We start from the raw sequence: 23,431 nt of genomic DNA, 5'->3' as shown, positions 1-23,431 counted from the left end.
ATGGCTGCCAACATGGGGTCGATGCGTATCCTCATCAAGGGAGGGAAGGTGGTGAACGATGACTTCACCCATGAGGCCGACGTCTACATCGAGAACGGCATCATTCAGCAGGTAACTTATATATATATTTCTTTTATTTAAATGGACTTTTGCTCAGAGTATCAATAAGTACAAATTGAAATACATACTGCATCAGACACACATGCACACACACACACACACAAATACATACACTCACATTCACTGTCAAGTATATCCACAGCTGTTGTGTGTGACTCATTTCTGGATAATACAGTATGAAGAGAATGAACGACTCGGTGAACTCTGTGGCTCTGCGCGGTGATAGTGAACGCTAAATTTAGTTCGCAGAATGCTGTCATGGAAATAAGCATCGGTTTATGTGAGGAAGAGGAGGAGGAGGAGGAGGAGGAGGAGGAGGAGGATGCGTTTGACTCAGAAACCTGGAAAGCTCCAGATCCGTACCTCTGCTGAAACGCTCCGCTACCATGGCAGCACATGAGCGCCGCTGCTCCTTTTGTCAATGATTATTTCCATCACAACAACAACAGTCTGGATGCCAGAGGCTGCTCATGTCAAAACTGTGAAAAACAAGGGTTTGCTTTGTACCATTCGGCTCGGTTTTTCAATGATAGTTTAACTGACAAAATATGCAACAAACATGTCTGAGAAGGTTTTTATATGAGGACTGTTACAAATATGAGATTATATCCACAACGGTGATGAAGCAAAGGGTTATTTAATGGACCCAAGTTTCTGCAGCCATGCAAGCAGCTCTTGAGAGGCTGTACCTGAGATATTTCCCCTGATACCTATCAGTTCTGACCTGCAGAGTCAGTAGGATTTATCTTGTGTGACCCCTGAATATCTGAGTAAAACATCGAGGGCTGCAGCCAACCAAAGATTTCCTTGGTCGAACAGTAGTCGTCATTTAAGGCCATTAGTCGACTAATCGTTGCAGATAATACTGTGTATATTGGGGAGCAACAAGACAGTTTGAATTCCGGGGCTGAGATAAAATGTTAAGTGTAATATTGTTAACAGTTTGCTACATTACAGAGAAATACAAAGCAGTAATAATATCTCAAAATGAACAACTGTGATATCGCAGGGACCTGCAATGTTTAAAAAAAAAACAACTGACAATACAATGAGTGACTGTCACAACTTCCTGTATCTGGGCCTTCAAATCAAAAGCCCTCTGGCCTTTCATACACGGTTCAGTCATATAGATTCATTTTGACAAGTTTGACATGTTTTTTGTTGACTTCTTGGTTGACTATTTTGGGGCAGCCCTAAAAATGTCACAACAATCTATCCAACAGAAATATTTTTATCTGGACCAAAGTCATGGACTGACTGATGCTATTCCTCAAGCCACACCATTAGCAAGGCTATGAGTCAAGTACTCTCTGTGACCATCTCATAATGTGCCACATAAAACCTCCATCTTCACCAAAAAACCCCAGATTGACCCGTCTCTTAGTCTCTGTGTGCAGTTTAATGGACTACATTAAAAGTGCATTGACCCAAGGTCACCCTAATGAGTCTTTACAGTCATTATATTGTCTGTGGTTCAGTGGTTATGAGGACAAAACGCATTAATAAAGTTGTGTAATTTCATTTGTATGTTGATTCTCTCTGGCAGGTTGGAAAAGAGCTGATGATACCAGGAGGAGCCAAGGTGATCGACGCCTCTGGGAAGCTGGTGCTGCCCGGTGGAATAGACACCAGTGTGCATCTGCAGGAGTCCTTTATGAACGCTACTATCCAAGATGACTTCTACAGTGGGACCAAGGTACACACACACACACACACACACACACACACACACACACACACACACACACACACACACACACACACACACACACACACACACACACACACACACACACGCACACACACATGCTCAGTTGTGTTATGACGAGGCCAATCATGATTAAACACATTTAGAGTCAAGAGACAGCTGTCAGACACAAACATACTTTCTCTCTCACTCACTCACTCTCCGTCTTGTTATATTCAATATTCGTCTCTTCTCTCGGCTTCACACATTCATCATTAAGACTAATGACAACACATGTTCTCACACTGGTCCTATAGGAAGTGAGCCCCAAACAGCTGTCACAAGTTTCTGGTTGAAAGCAAAGACCTCTCCTTTTACACACTCACACACTCACACACTCACACACTCACAGCTGTTCAGTCCTCACTCATACTGGGTTTATTAGTTCATTTCCTATGGATGCTCTGCATATTTTCCTGTGCTACACCGTGACTCAGAGCAGAGAGGATGACAGGATGAATAGGAGAAGTGTAAATATTGTCATCCAGCAACTTTTTGGACCTTTCTCTGCTGACTGAACAGCAGCTGTTGTTATAAATGACCTTGTAATTTAAAGGGGAACTATGCAAGTCCGGTCGCTTTTCCTCTGTTTTGCAAAACCCTCCTCTCGGCCATGTGCATTTGTTTACAATGAAACTGGCGAGAAATCAATCAGTAGAGCGGTAGATAACGTTATACATCATATACGATGTTAGGATGTGTATATTTGTGTAGTCTTATCTGTCATAAACAAGAGATTATGGGTTATGTTTGTGTCGTGGTGCCGCAGAGACGAGAGCTGGGACACCGGGTCGGAGGCTCTGATCTTATGAGGTTGGTTTTCAGCCAAGAGACGCTACAAGGAAGTCAGAGAGCCTCCATTCTCCCTCGTAAAAAGTTACCTGTCATTTATTAAACATCACAATTATTCCAAAGCTGTTTACTTACGTAATAAAATATAGCATAGTTAAGGTAAAAATCCTGCATAGATCAATTTACAGGTAAATACAGAAGAAATAATCACAGCACTTTAATCTATGTGTTTGCAGTTTCCATTTTAAATAAATGAGTTTTTTTCTACAGTGACAGAATGTCTACTGAATGAATCAATGAATCAATGAATATTTATTTACATGTCATGCCACCATTGTGGCCCATCTCATATGGATTACAAGACACATTTACTGACAAATCAAAAACTAGACGGTCCTTCCTGTTGGTATTAGCCGCATCACAAGTGCAACACATAAAAAAACTACTTGAGATTATTTTCAGTTCTCATCTGTATGTCACTCTTCGTCTGTTTTAGCTTCTCAGCATCGTCCAGCCACACAAATTCGTTATTTGGATCTACTTTACTGTACTACAACAGTTTTTGTCTTATGACGTCATAGAAAGGACAGTATAACACAAAATGAATTCTACTATGTAAAATCCCTGTTTTCATCCCTGCTTATGATCAGCTCGTCCTTTTACTAGACAACTGAACACATTGAAACTGATACTTTGATCAGATGTCACAGTTTAAAAAAAAAAAAAAGGCTGTGATAATAATCTGTAAAAACATCTTCCCTCTGTAAAAAGAGCAGCAATCAGAGATTATCTGGTGGATCTGAATCACTTCCAGTAGCTTTCATCTCCACAACACCGGCCGAGTGTTTTCAGATTTCATGGTGAGTTACGATCTGAGCTGAGGGTCGCTGCGGCGCCGCAGAGGAACGAGGCTGTAGAGGAATGCCAACTGAAGAGTGGAGGTGGTGGTGGTGGTGGTGAGAGGAATTTGGGGGGATTGAATCCTCCATATGCCAGCTTTACCCCGGCAACCCCCCAGTTACTAACCCCTACCCACTGACCTCGCTGCCATGGCAACTAACCCCCCACTCTTATAGTGTGGAAATCAGAGGGAGCAGTGTGTGTGTGTGTGTGTGCGTATTTGTGCGTATTTGTGTGTGTGTGTGTGTGTGAGAGAGACAGAGAGAGCACATAGGACCGTGGTACTAGTATTGTGGCGTTCCTATGGTGACAGCGTTACCGTGGCAATGGCTCATGTGCAGTTGGGATGAACCCCAAAACTATTTTTTCCCCCACATCCTCTTCTCCCATCGTTCTTGTTTACAGTCTGCAGTCTCCCTCCTTTGTTCCTTCCTCCTCTCTTTCTCTCTTTCTTGTCCTCTCCTCCTTTTTTACTCCTCTCTTTCTTTCTTCTCTTCCTTCCTTCCTCTTCTTTTTCTATCTTTCTTGTCCTCTTGTCCTTCCTTCCTCCTATCTTTCTTGTCCTTCCTTCCTGCTATCTTTCTCTCTTTCTAAATTCTTCTCCTTCCTTCCTTCCTTCCTTCCTTCCTTCCTTCCTTCCTTCCTTCCTCCTCTCTTTCTCTCTTTCTTGTCCTCTCCTCCTTTTTTACTCCTCTCTTTCTTTCTTCTCTTCCTTCCTTCCTCTTCTTTTTCTATCTTTCTTGTCCTCTCGTCCTTCCCTCCTCCTATCTTTCTCTCTTTCTTGTCCTTCCTTCCTGCTATCTTTCTCTCTTTCTAAATTCTTGTCCTTCCTTCCTTCCTTCCTTCCTTCCTTCCTTCCTTCCTTCCTTCCTTCCTTCCTTCCTTCCTTCCTTCCTTCCTTCCTTCCTTCCTTCCTTCCTTCCTTCCTTCCTTCCTCCTCTCTTTCTCTCTTTCTTGTCCTTCCTCCCTCCTCTCTCTCTATTTCTTGTCCTCTCTTCCTTCCTTCCTCCTCTCTTTCTCTCTTTCTTGTTCTCTCTCCCTCCTCTCTCTCTCTTTCTTGTCCTCTCTTCCTCCTCTCTTTCCTCCTCTCTTTCTTTCTTTCTTTCTTTCTTTCTTTCTTTCTTTCTTTCTTTCTTTCTTTCTTTCTTTCTTTCTTTCTTTCTTCCTCTTCTCTTTCTATCTTTCTTGTCCTCTCATCCTTCCTCCTCTCTTTCTTGTCCTCTCTTCCTTCCATACTCCTCTCTTTCTCTCTTGTCTTCTCTTCCTTTCTTCCTCCTCTCTTTCTCTCTTTCTTGTCCTCTCTTCTGTCCTTCCTCCTCTCTTTCTTGTCCTCTCTTCTGTCCTTCCTCCTCTCTTTCTCTCTCCCTGCTGTTTCCTCTGCCTCGCCCCCTGCTGTCTCACCCCTGTCTCACCCCACAGGAAAAGCCTAATACTCATCTGCAGTAAGAGAGGATTTATATAACAGGGTCTAATGGTGGAAAACAACAAGAAACAAGACGTCATGTGCAGTTTAGACGCAGACCTGTTTATAAATGCATGTGTTCATCTTGTTTGAGGTTTCGTGCCCAGATATTGAACTGAGTTGGATGTTTTCTTAACCTGAACAGAGCTCAGATATGCATATCAATTAATCATTTCCTCAGGACAAAAGCACATGTTTTATTCAGTGTAAGTCTACACTAGGGTGCCCACTTCCTTATTAATGTTATGAGGGTATGTTAATGTCATGAGGATTTATTGTTAATTTACATTTTCTTTAGTTATTTAGCTTTTTAGCTATCAGAAACCACTTCTTAAAAGACACAATTTAGACCTTTAAGCTGCAAACCACCAACCATGATAACTCTCAGTATCTACCATGCAACATATGTGATCTGAGCTGCTAACAGAATATGGTGTAATGTACTAGCTGCACTTATTGCAGCACTGATCTGTCATATCCATCATATTATAGTTTCAGGTTGACTACACTGAAGTCCAGAACAGTTTTTTTCTTTTTTTCATAGCAGCTAATATTGACTTGACATATAAGCTGAGCGCTATCTGTCCCAGCAGACACTGCAGAGATGACTGTAATGTCTCTGTGAGCTGAGGAGGAGGAGGGAGAGCAGGTGGGAGGAGGAGGAGTGGAGATGAGGGAAGGTGAGGAAGGTGAGGTGCTCAGCTGTAATGTGAAGTATGAGTGGTGCTGATAGAGGCTGATCACAGAGCTGCAGTGGTAAATCTGCCTGCCACTGAGTCCAGCATGCAGAGACCCTCTCATCCTCTCAGAGCAAACACGTCACACACACACACACACACACACACACACACACACACACACACACACACACACACACACACACACACACACACACACACACACACACACACACACACACACACACACACACACACACACACACACACACACACACACTCTCAGCCTCCCCCTCTCTGTCATACATACAGTAGAGAAGCACAGCATCCTTTTTCTGAATAGGCCTAATGTTTTTTGGTTTGTTTTTTTAATTTAACAATCATCAAAATGTCAGGAAACAGTCACATCACATCTTAGTAGTAGTACAAAAACTTGGAGGCTTGGAGATAATACTATTATACTATACTATTATAATGTCCAGTGTCTTTAATTGTTAATGTGTAGCATCCTCTATTGGAGACTCAGTTTTATACCAGCACTTTGTTATAGTTTTTACAAGCCAAGTCAACAGTATTTTACATAGATACCAGTCTTTTTTAATAATCACATTCTTGTTCAATACACAAAAATAAAGGACCATCACATTGTTAGGAATTGTGTATCCCAGAATATTTCCCACAGTCAAACACTCATTACCTCAAAAAGTTTGATTTTTTTAGGCATGACCAAAAGATATGGGAGTGACCTGCGTTCATGTTTCCGCACTGCCTCCAGCACTGTTCTTGTGATTGAGATCATTTTTTGCTTCTTATAAGAGGTGTAATGAAAAGACGAATCAAATCTTTCCAGCCAAATATCAGATCACATCTTTATACTGCTCACTTTTTCTTAACACAGGGTTAAATGTTCAATTTACTGTAATATAAAAACAGATAAAAGGCAGTAAATTATCTCACTTTAGAAGCTGCAACTAGTAAAAGTTTGCTATTTTCGCTTGGTTAATAAGTTAATTGACCAGTTACATAGAATTCACTGGACCATACTGGAAGCTCTGTCGTTGAATTAGTGATTTGTGCGTTGGCGTGCTTTTTTCTGCTGCTTCACTTTCTTCTGCCCACACCAACACACACACACACACACCAGCAGATACTCAGTCGTTTCCTCTCCTCCGTTACTGCTTCTCATCTGTCTGTGTTACTTTCTAGTCAGAGGATTATCTTCACAGTAGGGGTTGGGCATTTTTAAGTCAGTGGGGGATGGATATTAAAACGCTGTTTGGGGTTTATTACGAGTGTCATCCACTTTGTTGTCAATGATCAGTTGTATGTTGAAGGAACCAAAGGGGGGAAGTGCAGTTCAATGGGTTAACGGGAGAGCTTGTAGATTACAGTAAAAGAACTGAACGTTAGAGAGTGTGATTTATAACAGGATAAACACTGTCTGAGGTCAGACTCGTCCACACAATATGCACAAATATTTTCAACACAGAGTGTTTTGTAACATCTTGTTCCATATGAATAAATCTTATAATAAATCAATTAAAATCTTTGTTCCTGGCAGCTTCATAACACATGCAAATCAATACCACATGCTCACTACTTAACCACCACCGCTGCTTTAAACAAATAAAAACAACTCAATACCCATCTGAATACCCAGTTGGTTCATCTTCAGTGGTTATGAACTAATAAACATTGGACTGCTTTCATCGTGAATTAATTACCCTTAAATCTCCCTCTAAGTATGTTTCATAATTGAAAGTAGTCCCTTCAATTCTGTGTTTATTCCAACTCCATGTGATTTATACAGTCAGAAATAAATAATTAGATTTGGGTTAATGAGTTTGTTTCAGTCTTTTTTCTTTAACTTGTAGAATTGAGTACACACATCAATAAACAACATTATATACACATGATTTAAACATAAATCAACAAAAAACTAAACAATTCTTTAGTATAAATCCAAAACAAAACGAAACAAATGCACCTTGACCAAAAATGTGTATGCTGAAGTAAAATCCTCGGTGTCTGAGAGGTGGAGGAAATAGATGAAATCCTGTTGATATGTTACTAATTCTGTAATGTACAATCTTAAGTCACAGTGACTGACATGACAAACTATCATGTTCATAAACCTATTATAATATATTTGCGTTAAAGGGATAGTTCAACATTTTTGAAAATTGGCCCATCGCCATGATCCCCCTAGTAATAGCAGTAGGTTCGTTACCTTTAATTGTTGGTCCAAGCTGCTTTTAGATCGGGGGAGAAGAATACCGAGCGGCGCAGCTACACTACGGAGGCTAATGGAATTTCTTGGTTTTGCTCATCAAACTCAGCAAATACACAACCAAAAAACTCAAAAACGCTGTGGTGGACAAGTTGTGACCTGCACATTTACCACGCTATGAGATAATAGCGGAAAGTTAAGAGAAGTGAAGCAAATACTCGGAACTACTTTCTTCAGTGAACCACTGGTCGGAGGGACACAGTGTGCGCACCTCAGCCAGTGCCGTAGTATACGGACGTATCTGCAGTAAACAGGCGCTTTTGAAATCACTCCGCCGAGCAGCCGTCTAGAGTGTAAAGTCCGACTTTGCCTCTAAAACAACTCCATCTCGCAACTTTCCGCTATTATCTCATAGCGTGGTAAATGTGCAGGCCACAACTTGTCCACCACAGCGTTTTTGAGTTTTTTGGTTGTGTATTTGCTGAGTTTGATGAGCAAAACCAAGAAATTCCATTAGCCTCCGTAGTGTAGCTGCGCCGCTCGGTATTCTTCTCCCCCGATCTAAAAGCAGCTTGGACCAACAATTAAAGGTAACGAACCTACTGCTATTACTAGGGGGATCATGGCGATGGGCCAATTTTCAAAAATGTTGAATTATCCCTTTAAGGCGGGTTAAAGAAGAAATACAGTCTTAAGTTGTTCAAATATTTTACCCCAGAAACGCTTTGTCTAGTTTCTCCACTGTGTTGGACGGTGATTTTCATTCTGCCCAGCAACACCAGATAAAAACAGCCTCAGCAGGACACAACTGACTGATTATGCATTATTACGAACCGTAACTGCCTGTTAGCGATAATTTGGTATTTCTTCGACCTCCTTTGCAGTTTTCATACTTTAAACAGTCTAAAATTGGGTGTTTATTTTGTGCCTGTAGTTACAGATGCAGACTAAAAAAAACAAAAGAGGATAAAAGAGATTTCAAGCAGCAGACAGCTCCTTTGTTCCAGTGTGGCAGAGAAAGAGTCTGATACTGACCCCTGGAACGACGTGCACACGCAAAACACTCAATAACACACAACATGCACATGGACTGAAGGAGTGGGAGAGGATGTAGCAACACGTCTTTCATCATTCTTGTTTTTTTTTTTTACTGTAAAGAAGTGAACTGGCAGTAAATTTCAATTTAGGTCTCGAGGACAAGCGGCGTAAATCCCACAATCCCCAGCTGTGTGTCTCTGTCCCCTGATCTCTGACACACACACACACACACACACACAAGAAGATACACTCTCACACACACACTGACAGTGATCGATGACACCACACTCATCACACACACACACACATGCACATACACAGTCTCGATGCTGACGCTGCAGATGATTCAGTCTGGTTACTATGGTAATGTGAAACCTATGTAGGAGCTTGTAGGGCGACAGAGCTGAGGACTGCCTCCGCCCACATCTACAACACATCTGGAGTTCACACTGACATGGAAATCAAATTCAGTCTCAATTCAGATGAACTCTTAAAGGGATACTTCACCCAAAATCGATAATTCACCAATTTTCTACTCACCGTCATGCCAAGGAAGGGTTTGGAGAACTTTCAGAGTCATCAAAACGCTTTAGGAGTTCCAGGGGGGGTCCGGCTGGCAACGGATTTTCATATAATGGTGGCAGATAGAGTTCAGTTTTGACTCGTCCAAAACACACACTATGAAACATCCAGATACCTCCATACTGCTCGTCCGTACTGACCCAAGTGTCCTGAAGCCGCCACATGAAAAAGTTGTTAAGAAAAAATGTATGTGACCTCTGTTTTTTAGCCTTGTTGTTCCTGTAGTAGCTCCCAGTGGCTCTGTTGATGTTTGTACGCATGCGCGAGATTTGCTGCGAGATGTTTGTTCGTCGTTGTAAACCATTGGATGTTTGATGTAAACACAGAAGAACATCTTGCAGCAAATCTCGCGCAGCAAACAGAGCAGATTCAGCCACTTTTTCCCAAATACGTATATGGAAAAACGCCTGCCCCTCCCATCCATATTTTTTGTACAAATTATCAAAAAACTATCATATCTCCGGTTTAATGTGGTCTATCGAAGTCAAATAAAAACTGAGAGAGTTTCAACACCGCACTTTCGACTGAAATTGACGGCAACACTCCAGGTGACCTACAGTAGTTAAGTTTTTTATGTCGTATTGAAGATGTCGGCGTGTTCATAGACACCAGAAAAGATGGAGAATGAATGAGACTTTGGTCGTGACCTTTTCATTTTGCCTCAAGTGAGCTGAAAGTGAATTAAGAGAAGAGTGATTCTCCAGCGTGTCGTGCAGTTACAGAGAGTACAAGGAAAAGCAATGTGTCCGAACTCTCTGTGTTCATTTCCTGTGTCATAAATGAAAACTGCCTTTTTTTCCCTTTTAACTCCCCAGTGCAGTAAAATCCCCACTGGGTTAGACACTGTTGTTGGAGGATATTGAATTGGTGGCTGTCAGTGCCGATTGGGATGGTGAGAGGAGGAAGAGGAGGAGGGCGTGGACATGTGGCAGGCATGGCTGAGCAGTATCTGTTGTCATGGCTACAATAAAAAGTGCATTTATCATTCAGCCGACTGAGACGAGTCACTGCAGACCACACCACTCCCTCCACTGCATCCATTTTACAGACTCTCATCTCTCCCCTCGGTTTTCTCTCCGTCTACTTTTTCTTTTTCCAATTTTTTTCCCCACACAGCCTTTCTTTCTCCATCAGTCATTTACTTCTCCTCCTTTGTACATGTCCTGTTATTCCTCTGCAGTTTGCTGCTGCTGGTTTGCCGTTTGTGTTAAAAATAGACGATGTCAGATTGTTAGAAAGCGGACGTATGCTTTTGTTATTAGTCGATTGTTGCATTTTTTTTCCAAAATGACACACAGCAGAATATTACTTAAAATATATTTTACAGAGTGTATGCAGTATGTAATTCATACACACTGTAGATTAAACATAGAAAATACACCACAATGAACAAAACATAAGACATAAGAGTCGACTTTTTATTGATCCCATGTGTAGGAAATTCACTTGCAACAGTAGCATAGATGTACAGGACACGTAAAGTAAGGACTTCATTACGTAGAAAAAATGTGACTGTATAAAACAAAATATGTAATGTTATGTACAAAATCTTATTTAAACAGAGAAAAACTATATATACAAGTTGTTTAGTTGAAGATTATAACATTATGTGACGACCCAACTGTCTGACGAAGAGAAAACAGTTCATTGTCCACACAAACAGTCTGTTTGCTTTACAGTGGGATCATTGTTTTCTGCTCTAATCAATCTGTTTTGTTTTTCTCCCTCCCTCCCTCTCTCTCTCTCCCCTCTCTTCATCCCTAACTCACCCCCTCCCACCCTCCCACCCTGTCACCTCACCCAGGCGGCTCTGATGGGCGGTACCACCATGGTGATGGGTCTGGTGCTGCCTGAGCAACACTGCTCCCTGCTGGACGCCTATGAGAAGTGCCGAGCTGAGGCCGATGCCAAGGCGTGCTGCGACTACGCTCTGCACGTCGGCGTGACCTGGTGGGGGCCAAAGGTAAAGACCCACAGAGGGCTGGGGTCAAGGTTTCTGGATGGACCACGGAAACATTTACACTCCTGTCGTCTTTCTTTAATCAGATATTATTCCTCACTAGCCAAGTTTACATGGACACAAACAGAATACTGTAGGAATAAATGCTGATCCGAATAATCTGCTCTATATTAACATGTGTTGTTTTACTCTGATTAATTGCTTAATACATGTACACGCACGGCACATTTTAATGGGATCAGTTTATTTTGCGTCCATGTAAACAGTGAAGTTGGATTTTCCGATCAGAATGATTTCAATCAGACTGTAAGAAAAAATGCACATGTAAACTTGGCGACAGTCTCACTCCTGAGTCGTTTATCCTCAGAACGAATAATAAAGCAGCCAAACACTTTCATATATGGGTGAAATGTGTAATGACCTAGATTCACCCTCACATGAACTAGGTTAACACGTATGCTCAGTGGGCACATTATGAGTCAACCAGCCTCATTCAGCCTTTGGCTTTAATGTCTATACTACATCATCTGCTGACTCTGTGCATGTGCAACGTCTTATATATATATATATATATATAGTAACATGTCAAATGCTGCCTTTCCCGAAAAAACAAAATCCAGGGAATAACCTTTTTTCTTGGCTAACACAGATGCCTCTCAGCTTAAATCAAAGTTCATCACAGTGTCTGAAGACAAACCTAGATAGATAGATAGATAGATAGATAGATAGATAGATAGATAGATAGATAGATAGATAGATAGATAGATAGATAGATAGATAGATAGATAGATAGATAGATAGATAGATAGATAAACTTTATTGTCTGCCATGGGTGACAGAAAAATAAACGTTAAAACAACATTGTAAGTGCATCATGCTAAAAAGGAGAGGGCTGTTAAAAGCAGCAAAGTGTTCATTTCTGGTTATTCCGGGCGGTTGTTTGCTGATATGATCACAAATATTGTGTCACAATACACAATACAAATATGAAATAAATTAGAGGAATATGTAGGAGCTACTCTGTATTTGAATTTTGGTCTGATCATGGTGTGCACTGCATACCTCGACATACACCTCTTTGATTTCGAGGGAATTTAAAAGAGTCCCTTTCTGAACTGAATATCCCTCTGTGAGGCTGTGATACTGTAGTCTGATGTGAACGCTGTGTGATCTCATTCTGGCTGCTCTCCAAGCTCATTTCATGCCCCATATAACACACACATGCAAATATACATACACGCAAAACACACACACATTATTCTCACTGTCTGATGTAAGTCACCGTCTGCCTCTTGAGATTTCAAACCATAGTTTTGCGGGACCGCAGCAGCTGTCAGCTGTGAATTCGATCACTGACCTCTGACCTTTGTCCCTGTGATCAGGTGCGTAACGAGATGGAGACTCTGGTGAGGGAGCACGGAGTGAACGCCTTCCAGATGTTCATGGCCTACAAAGACATGATGATGCTGCGGGACTCGGAGCTCTACCAGACACTGCAGACCTGTAAGGACATCGGCGCCATCGCACGCGTCCACGCCGAGAACGGAGAGCTGGTGGCAGAGGTGCACAACCTACAAACACTTAAATACACACACACACACACACACACACATAAATGTACGTAAGGTCAAGTCAAGGTCACTTTATTTGTCTCTCTTTGTATAGTATAGTATAGTATAATATAGCCTTTATTGTCATTGCAAACAACAAAATGCAACGAAAGTGTTAAAAAGGACATCATCAAAGAACAAAACAAAACAGAAACATCAATGACAGTCATACAATTAATAGTAATAAATATCTTAAATAGGAGCCTATAAAGATAAATATTGTACATTGGTAAAGTGCAGAGTTTGTGTGCAGTGGCTCTGGTTAATGACTGATGGCCCAGGGGTAGAAACTGTTTGTGTGTCTGTTGGTGCGTGATTTGAGGCTTCTGTATCTCCTACTGTATATAGTTGTGCATGATGAGCTGTGCAAAAAGAGCAGCAGCTTCACCTCTGTTCATTTAAAAGTTTCACTGAGAGAGGGATGAAAGAGAGCTTGTATCGTAATTAATTATGTCCAGAATGTCCATAATTACAGTAATTAATCCATCTATCCATCCCTTCATTTGATTTAAAACATAAACAAAAATTATCAGCTTGGTAAAAAAGCTGGATTCACTGCTGAATATGATCGTATTATTCTGATAGCATGACTTGTAATAAGCTTTTTCAAGGGCACACATCCCAACGTTCAAGACCATGCTCAAAACTCACCTCTTTAAATTAGCTTTTAATGTACAAGTTTGTGTGTTTTATATTGTTTTATTGCTGTTTTTGAATTGTATTTATTTTGACTTTGCTCTATTTTATGATTTTTAAAATGTAAAGTGTATTTGAGCATTTGTAAAAGCTGTTATTAACATTTTAGATGCCGTTTGTGTGTATTTCTTTAATCGTGTAGGAGCGAATTACAAAAATGAACATATGAACAATGTGTTTTGTTAGGGCGCCAAGGAGGCTCTGGATTTAGGCATCAGTGGACCAGAGGGGATCGAGATCAGTCGACCAGAGGAGGTAAGATTTACATCAGAGGTCGTTTTTAAAATGAACAGAGAACTTGTTGTCTTTTCTGCTCCCTCTCTCTCTCTCTCTCTTGGTTCTTTTCCCTATTTTATACTTTCCATTGTTGATATAATCTGTCCCATCTTCATACAGACTTCTCATTGTTGTTGTGTCTTCTTTTGTGTGCAGTTGGAGTCTGAAGCTACTCACAGAGCTGTCACCATTGCCAACAGGGTAAACACACACACACGCACACACGTTTTAATATCCTGTTCATATTCATAGGTCTGTATGTTTCTGATAGATCGGCGGATTAAATTGTGATTGCAGGCTCGCTGCCCGATCTACCTGGTGAATGTGTCCAGTATGGCTGCTGGAGACATGATCGCTTCTGCTAAAATGCAAGGTGAGTTCCCTGCTCGGTCCAAAACACCATGAAGGATGAGACAGGGAATGAAGAAGATTGGGAACATTTATGTGAGATACACTGGACAACTTCAAATTCAACACTATGGAGAGAGTTTTGCTGAAAAAATTAGATTTAGATATTAGATTTTTCATCACTCCAGCTCGATAAAGACACTATAGACACTAGACAGTGTGGATGCCTCGAAGCAAATCATTTTCACATATCACATGTCTTGTTCAGTATTGTTCCCTTTCTGGCAGGAGTCTCCTCTATTGACACATACTTACTTCAGATTTTAAGTGAAAAGCCAAAACAAGGAAGTGGTTTGACATCTTAAAGATGGAAGGAATTACTTTTGCGGGTTCTGTTTTTGAAAAGATGGGAAAGATGGATTGCAATGTCTTTTTCCCCCTTTTTAACCTTTTTGTATCTGTGTTTTTTTTATTATCACAAACGTGCACCCCAGCATTCCTGGTCTAGGGAATTTAGTTCTCAATTTTGTATTTTATAAATTTCATCTTTTGTATTGTTAAGGGAGGACCAATCATCCTTATCTGTACTGTTTGTGGAGTCGTGGGTCTATTGCCGTGTGATACAGTTGTAATTTACAAATGAATGGATGAGAATGGTGAATTGTTATGTGAATGAACATGTGAGCCATGAAAAAACATGAGAGAAAGAGAATTTTAAAAAAAAAGAAAAGATTGTGACAGGGATAAACCGCCTCTCTTGTACCTGTGTCTCCAGGTAAGGTGGTCCACGCAGAGACCACGGTAGCTCACGCGGTGCTGAATGGGATGCAGTACTACCACCAGGACTGGACTCATGCCGCTGCCCACGTCATCATCCCTCCGCTCCGCCTGGACCCCAACACTCCCAGCTACCTCATGGGCCTGCTGGGGAAGTAGGTGCACAGTAGTACAGGAAGCTTGGAACAAGTGGCCCATGTTGTGAATAATAAAAACATTATATCTGAGTCTGAACATGCACGTCCTGTTTCCAGTGACACTCTGAGCGTTGTGGCTTCAGAGCACCGTCCGTTCAGCACCAAGCAGAGAGCTCTGGGCAAAGAGGACTTCACCAAGATCCCTCATGGAGTCGCCGGAGTTCAGGACAGGATGAGCGTCATCTGGGAGAGGGGAGTGGTACGTACACTCAAACGCACTCCAACCCAGGGTTCTTACGGATCCTTAAAAAGTCTTAAAGGCATTGAATTCATTAATCTAAAAACAAGGCCTTAATTGGCATTAAAATGTCTTAAATCAATTTGTCAAAGGTCTTAAAAATGTTAACACTTGGTAAGTGGGATTTTATGATTGTAATTAGTCTCAAATCTCAAAATCTACCAAAGTCCTTACTTTTAATGGAAACACACAGAACTCAAATTTCTTTTAATGCGCATTTCCCAGTTATTTGAATCACTTTGGATGGAAACATACAGTACCGATGAGCAAACGTGTCCTTTTTAGTTTATCATCTCCTCTCCACAACTATACAGCTGTTAAATGATGTCACTCACTCACTCATAGCCCCCCCCCCCCCCCCCCCCCCCCCCCAATTATTCATGTAGCAGTCGCTTTACCTTGGACCACATAGGAAAGTGGGTAAAATTGTCCCTAACCCTATGTATGTGGTGACGTTTTTTTTTTTTTTTTTGCATTTGTGTTTAATGTGAAGTCGGTCTTAAATTTCATTTCAAGTGTCATTAAAAACGTCTTAAAAAGTCTTAAATTTAACTTGGCTTAAGCTGTAGGAACCCTGCCAACCCCCCAATTTCCACTCTCCTCTCTGTTCCAAACTCCGATGCGGTTTAGCTCCGTTTGACGTATCAAACCCTCACCCACTGGATGCGTCGCGTCTCCAATTCGTCTAAACAACATACTATCGTGATAACAGCCGTGTATAAAGTGAGATTAAAATGTAAACACCAGGTCACTTTGCCTTTCTGAGGTTGATTGATTTTCTGTCAGGCTACTTACTCTGTGGTATTTCTTTTACTTTCAGTTTGTATTCGGGTGTGTTGTATCGTAAAATATTGCAATATTCTATATATATCACTATTTAGTCCTGTTAGCTTTAGGTCTCTCTGATTGATTGATAACTTGTGCCAATGGGGTGAAACTAATGTCGACAAAGCGATAATTTACGATCAAAACGTTTGTCGTTGTGTTTTATTTTGAAATTTACCGGATGCTCGGTGCGTTTGGGGCGATCTCATCGACGTGGATTGATGCTTGATGGCTCCGTCATCCGGCAAAAATAGACCAGCTGCGTATTTCTGCTGTAGCTGTGACGGACAGTAGACACATCGGTTAACACATATATCTGCAAACCAGCCTCTGCAGCTTTAAACACATTAACAATGAACAATATATATAAAATTAAAAGTAATGATGTGCACATGCCTTTATTTTCCTGATATTTATCGTTCATTAATATCTGTAGGTTACAGGAAAGATGGATGAGAATCGCTTTGTGGCAGTGACGAGCTCTAACGCCGCAAAGATCTACAACCTGTACCCACGCAAGGGCCGCATCATCGCCGGGGCCGATGCTGACGTGGTCGTCTGGGATCCAGATGCAACAAGGTAGAGCGTTATAGAAAGAAAACAAACACTCATCAGAGTACAAGAGCAAAAACAACACCGGTGTTAATAATAACTCATCCGTCTGAACTCCTCCTACTCTCGCTGAACTCCTCACTTCCTACTCCATGTCTCGTCCCCTCAGATCCTCACAGACAGATCTCTATTCTCCATCCCACATACAGAGTTAAAAACCAGAGGTGACATTTTCAGTTGCTGGTCCAAAACTGTGGAATAATTTGCCACATTCAGTTCATTCTTCACCCTCCATTGATAGCCTTCTCTCTGTCTTTTTTCTCTCTTTTTATATTCAAATCAAATCAAAATCAAAATAAACTTTAATGTCCCCAGAGGGAAAATTGTCTTGGACAATCAATGCTGTACATCCTGCATACAGATTTTAAAACCATACACCATTTCACATACTCACACACACAACCAACAGAGATCACTTACAGACAGTATGACTAAGTTCATGGTTCATACAAAGTAATAAATAATTATAGTAATAAATAATTATTGCACTTTCTCCTATAGCCTATTGCATCTTGCCTCAGTATTGCCACAGTCTCTGGGTCTAAATTGCACCTTTTGTTTGTGTGGACTCCACCATCAGCATGGAATAGTATATGTATCTATTAAAAAAAAAAGAAAGAAATTTATATAACAATTAAAATGATGGATATAAAACAACAAAACCCTTAAACATCATTTACAGTACACAGATACATTATTTTGTTCTGTTTTGTACTATTTCTTTTGTCTTTTGTTGTTCTTGTTTTGCACATAATTGTGAAGCACTTTAGTCATTCAACATTTGTTGTTTTTAAATGTGCTCTATAAATAAAGCTGACTTGACCGGACTTGACTTGTGTGTGCAGGACGATCTCCGTGAGCACTCAGGTGCAGGGCGGAGACTTCAACCTGTACGAGGGCCTGCGCTGCCACGGCGTCCCTCTGGTCACCATCAGCCGAGGACGCCTGGTGTGTGAGAACGGCGTGTTCATGTGCGCCGAGGGCTCCGGGAAGTTCTACCCGCAGCGCACTTTCCCCGACTTCCTCTACAAGAAGATGGTGCAGAGGGAAAAGGTGCGTTCACTTTTCATCATCCATCTACATCTGTGTGTGTTCCCGTCCTCGCTACAAAAGCCGAATTAAGTACTTTATTCTATTGTGTTTGCTCAGATGGTAAAAGTAAACAAGTCCTTGCAGGGAACCGAGGCTCGTGCTGTGCTGCGCTGTGCTGTGCTGCGTCAGCTGACAGAGAACCTGCAGCAAACACACCCATCACACAGTGTCTAACTCCACTGGTTTGACAGTCTTTATAAAGGATTTAATGCTCTCCCTCTACGCTGACACTGTTTTTCTGCTGCTGCTGTCTGCAAAAGCCTCCATCATCGCAGCCTCTGGTTCTGCTCTGCTGTAGGTGCACTGCACAGTTTATACCACCAACTGATGGGGAATTACTCACTGGGCTCTCTGCATGACATTTATTACAGTATGCGCCTCGTCTGGGCCCTGCGCTCGCTGCTTTAAACACAAATCACAGTGATCACTATCTTACAGCAGAAAAAGGCAACAACAGCTGAAATCAGGCCTGAGATCTGAAGTCAGCCCACTGCACAACATTAGATTCACAACTGTCAAGTCAAATAAATGTGTTGTCATCTACATCTTCAACTTGTGATCAGAGTGTTGGTTGTGTGTGTGAGTATGTGAAATGGTGTATGGTTTTAAAATCTGTATGCAGGATGTACAGCATTGATTGTCCAAGACAATTTTCCCTCCGGGGACATTAAACTTTATTTTGATTTGATTTGATTTTGATTTGATTGATTTGACAGGGACAATTATTTCTGTATCTATTATCCAACACCCCCTCCAGCCCAGAGCAGCACACGATGAAGTTTGTGATTAGAATTAGAAACCCATTCTTAAAAATGTATATTCTTACACATATTCTGCCTCTGGGTTGACTCTGTGTCGTAGACTCAGGCTTATAAAGGAGTCGTGAGGGATCCATACTCCGGTGATGTGGCCAAGGTGGCAAACATCCTGAAGAAGGAGCTCGGTCTGGGCCCGATAGATGGAGAGACACCCAACAAAGGTGGTCCGGTTCGGGCGCAACAGGGCGTCAGAGACCTCCATGAGTCGTCCTTCAGCCTCTCAGGTAGGGTTAGGAACGAAACTACAATCAATGTAACTGATACTAATTAAAGGGATAGTTCAACATTTTGGCAAATTAGCCCATTGCCATAATCCCTCTAATTTTAGGAGTAGGTTCGTTACCTTAATTGTCGGTGCAAGCTATTTTTAGAACGGCGGAGCAGAGCCGCAAGCTGCTCAGAGCTACGCTATGGAGGCTAATGGGATTTCTTGGTGTCCTTCATCAAACTCATCAAATCCACAATCCAACAACTCCAAAACACTCTGGTGGACAAGTTGTGACCTGCACATTCACCACGCTATGAGATAATAAGGGAAGGGAGTTGTTTTCGAGGTAAATTCATGCAGAGCCGCTGATGCGCGTTCCCGTCGGGGGCAGTTTTTCAGCAAGCAGTCTCTGCATTTGCCTCTAAAACAACTCTGTCTCGTATCGTTCTGTTATTATCTCATAGCGTGGTGAATGTGCAGGTCACAACTTGTCCACCAGAGTGTTTTGGAGTTGTTGGATTGTGTATTTGATGAGTTTGATGAGGGAAACCAAGAAATCCCATTAGCCTCCGTAGCGTAGCTCTGAGCAGCTCACGGCTCTGCTCCACCGTTCTAAAAATAGCTTGCACCGACAATTAAAGGTAACTAACCTACTCCTAAAACTATAAGGATTATGGCAATGGGCCAATTTTCCAAAAATGTTGAACTATCCCTTTAACTAACTCAATTACATTCCTGGTGTTTCTCTCTCAGGGTCTCAGGTCGACGACCACATCCCGAAGAGGTCCTCGGCCCGAATCCTGGCCCCTCCCGGCGGCCGCTCCAGTGGCATCTGGTAAACACCGGTGATGAGCTTCAACCGTCCGAGCCTCCGTGTTTTGTATATTTCTGAGCAACCAGGAAAACTGCACTGATTTAAAATCACAGGATTAAAGTTAAAGAGGGGGGGAAAAACAAATTGAAGCACGTGTTAATGTCGAGTGACGACCTGATGATCAGTGATCTGCCAAAGTGACTTGTACGAATTTGATTTGTGTCTTTAATTGGAGTGACTGACCTGATTGGATTACACGACACGAGAGTGAAGGGCTATCTATCTATGAATTTAAATGTTTTACCAAATTCAAGCTGATCATACTAACATTGATAAAGTCTGCTCATGACCACCCTGCTCGTATCCCGTGAAATGAAAACAAGCTAAACAAACTGTGAAAGATCAAAACCAGTACAGTTTTTGATGGTTTCAGCTGAAGTGATGTCGACCGATTTATTTAAAACTAGTAGAACTGGATTCAGTGGAATATCTATTATTACCCCCGTCACACACACATACACACATACACACACACACACATCCAGTACACTGTAGACACCATAGTTTTAGACTCGTATGCAGATGTGTGTGGACTCTTGTTTGTGATTAAACCACCCACTGTGCTCGGCTTCCTGCTGCACCGTGGGTTCCTCTAACAGTGTTTTTGTTTCCAATGGATGAACCGTGCTGTGTGGTGATGAAATCCAACTGCTTTAAAAACACCCGTGTGATCTTACAGCTTACACTCTTTCAGCAAAATCAAAACTTGACCCCCTCGTACATCCATCCTTGTACTTTCACTGCCTCTGACTGAAAACAACACATGTCCCACCACAAAACATCCCAACCTCACCTGCAACACTGTAGAGTCTATAGACTAGAGTGATGTAAAGTAAAACCTGTGGGCTTAACCTTGGATTTTTAACTCTGGTCCCAGTGCTGATCCCACTAACAGATTATTGTAGGCGTTTCTGGAAACTTCATCATCTTTAGTCGTATCTATAGACTTCGCACAAGTGCAAGAACACAGAGGAGAAGTCGGCTCAGTTTCTGAAAGGATTTACCGATCACAGTGGAGATAAACAGAGGAAAAGTTACGTTGCTACTGATAATACATCACAGAAAAAAAAATTCATTGTTGCTGTATTTTACATCATCAACCGTTAGTGCAGTGCCTTCTCATTCACCTGAGAGATCACTTAGGAGCTGTCAGACCGCTGCAAACACCGAAGGCCTCATTTATCAACATGTGAGTAAAACAAGCCAAGACAGTTGGTATAATGTTAGATTTACTGAAACACTGATGAGAAGAGAAACAGCCTTAGTATTTACAGGCACATTTTACACAAACACACGTCAGGCTGAGTGGTTTTACAGCATTAAACAGGTCTTATTCTCTATTTTCGTTTTTTGTCAGCAAATCCCTCGTAAAGACCAAAACAATGTGTTAGCTTGTCTTTCAGCCTGTCTGACACACTAAGCTCCACTGGTTCCCATTAAAGATGTAAATCCATGGTTTTAAAAACAGGCCAAGTTAATTATGAAACCAGCCAACCACTGTGGTTTTGGCAAATGGATCCTCAAACTGTTTAAACGGTGCATTGTGATATTCAGTGGTGGATAAATACACATTTTGTATATTCAATGAGCTACAATATGTGTTCATAATAACTGGAACATGTCATGTTTTGAGGAAATAATGGAGCTCTATGTCACAGAAGAATAATCAATATCAGGCTTTGGTTTTGATCTTTTTATGGGATTCATTGACAATAGCAAAAATACACTACATAGACCATCTGTAGTGAAAGAATTGAGCTGTAATTACAAGTGTCTACCACTTGGCGTTTGTTATGCTCACATGGATATTAGTCGATCTAACCGTTTGCACATTATCAAGCACAAGAACAATTTGATCAGTCTGATTCTATGTGTAGAAATGAACCAACAACAAACCTGCACACGCTGCTGATAAATGTGGCCCTAGATGGTGAACAGGAGTCTTGAAAGTACTGTATAAGCAACAGAAATTAAAAGATGTTGTTGAGTTTCAGTAGCATTTATTAGCAAGTACGCGTCTTATTAGTAGGAAAAGTACGGTGGGGTTGTTGGAGGAGTAGTGAGTCTCCACAGAGCAGGAAGATTGAGCTGCACAGGCTGAAGAAAAAAACCACTGATCCTCTCACCTCCTGATGATGTCTCATTCCTGCCTAGCAGTATTATATTTATACATGATCACGTCTTCTTGCCTGTGTACTATATATTTAGGATGTCTGTTTGTTTTTTTAGTTGAAAGAATAAATGTGCCAATGTGAAATCACCCGTGCCACACCGACACCCATGCATGATGAGCACCACATGGAGACGGAGGAGTGAAGCCTCTCCCCGCAGGTTCACAACAACTGGTGCTGTTTTATACGATTAACTACTACTACAACGACAACGACGACGACAACAACGTTATTTTATTGTTGGATGGTTTTGTTGTTTTGAAGGCACTGTGACTGCTCAGTTGGCTGTGTGTGTTTGTAGACTCTTGTTGTGTTGGACAGTGAACCTGTTTAATCTGTAAGTGGCTGCTTGTTTCTTACCACAAGAATAACAGCAAAGAATAAAGTGGAAAAAAATAATCATGGCTCCTTTATGACAATTTTTTTTTTTTGTTGAAATGCTAAGATCTTCAGTAATACAGTAGTTGGACTACTCTTTATAACATTTAGTAGAATTTGACATTCAAAAATAAAACATACCGTAATTCCATTGACAGCAGTGATAGAAAAAGCAGAAAACATTGTCCTACAGTGTGTTTAAATATGTCTACATACATTTAGTTTGGTGTATGCTAAAGAATAAAACAGTACAATAAACAGGGTGTCCGCGGGGTCTTTAGTATTAAAAGGTGATAAATCAATTTTGGGAAAATTAAGACCCTTAAAAAGTATTAAAAAGTCTTTTCACGACTTTATAAAGTCTTAAATTTTGAAGGTTTTTTTTTTTCTGAATTAGCCGTCCAAGAGTTTGAGTCATAAAAAACATTGTAAAAGTGTGTGAATTTATTCATTTTATTAAAAGCCAAAGATGAACCGGTACATAAAAAAGAAAAGAACATTGTTGTTTTTGTTTTTTGAGAGTGGAGCAATGTTTTTTTTGTTTTTTTGATAAACTTTGCTTTTGATTTATTATCCCAGCCTATTTTGAATTCTGGTGTATCGTAGTGGTCTATAGTCTTTATCACAAACTAAAACTGTTACGTTAAAAGTGTTACTGATGTAAATGGTTACAGCTTGAAGTGGCAGTGAGGTATTGAAAAATATTGAGAAGGTCTTGAAAAAGTCATAAAAAGGTATTAAAATTAACTTCAAGATTCCTGTATATACGCTGATAAAAGAACAAAAATATACAGCTATATTAT

General features: G+C 41.0%; 1 protein-coding gene across 1 annotated transcript; it reads left to right on the top strand.

Moving 5' to 3' along the window:
* On the top strand, window positions 1-22,359 carry LOC311007288 (dihydropyrimidinase-related protein 5-like; the record flags this gene model as incomplete). The annotated part of the gene is made up of 14 exons (XM_084000413.1): window positions 1-111; window positions 1,667-1,816; window positions 11,353-11,511; window positions 12,891-13,070; window positions 14,001-14,069; window positions 14,247-14,291; window positions 14,388-14,463; window positions 15,214-15,370; window positions 15,470-15,611; window positions 16,912-17,054; window positions 17,933-18,140; window positions 19,041-19,221; window positions 19,959-20,040; window positions 22,309-22,359. 14 exons carry the CDS (start codon window positions 1-3, stop codon window positions 22,310-22,312), a joined length of 1,707 nt encoding a protein of 568 aa, XP_083856539.1. The 3' UTR covers window positions 22,313-22,359.
* Window positions 22,360-23,431: the final 1,072 nt, after the last annotated feature.

Source organism: Trachurus trachurus (assembly GCF_905171665.1).
Source record: "Trachurus trachurus genome assembly, chromosome: 24".
In the NCBI taxonomy this organism is placed as follows: Eukaryota; Metazoa; Chordata; class Actinopteri; order Carangiformes; family Carangidae; genus Trachurus; species Trachurus trachurus.
This window is presented reverse-complemented; position numbering and strand designations above follow the sequence as displayed.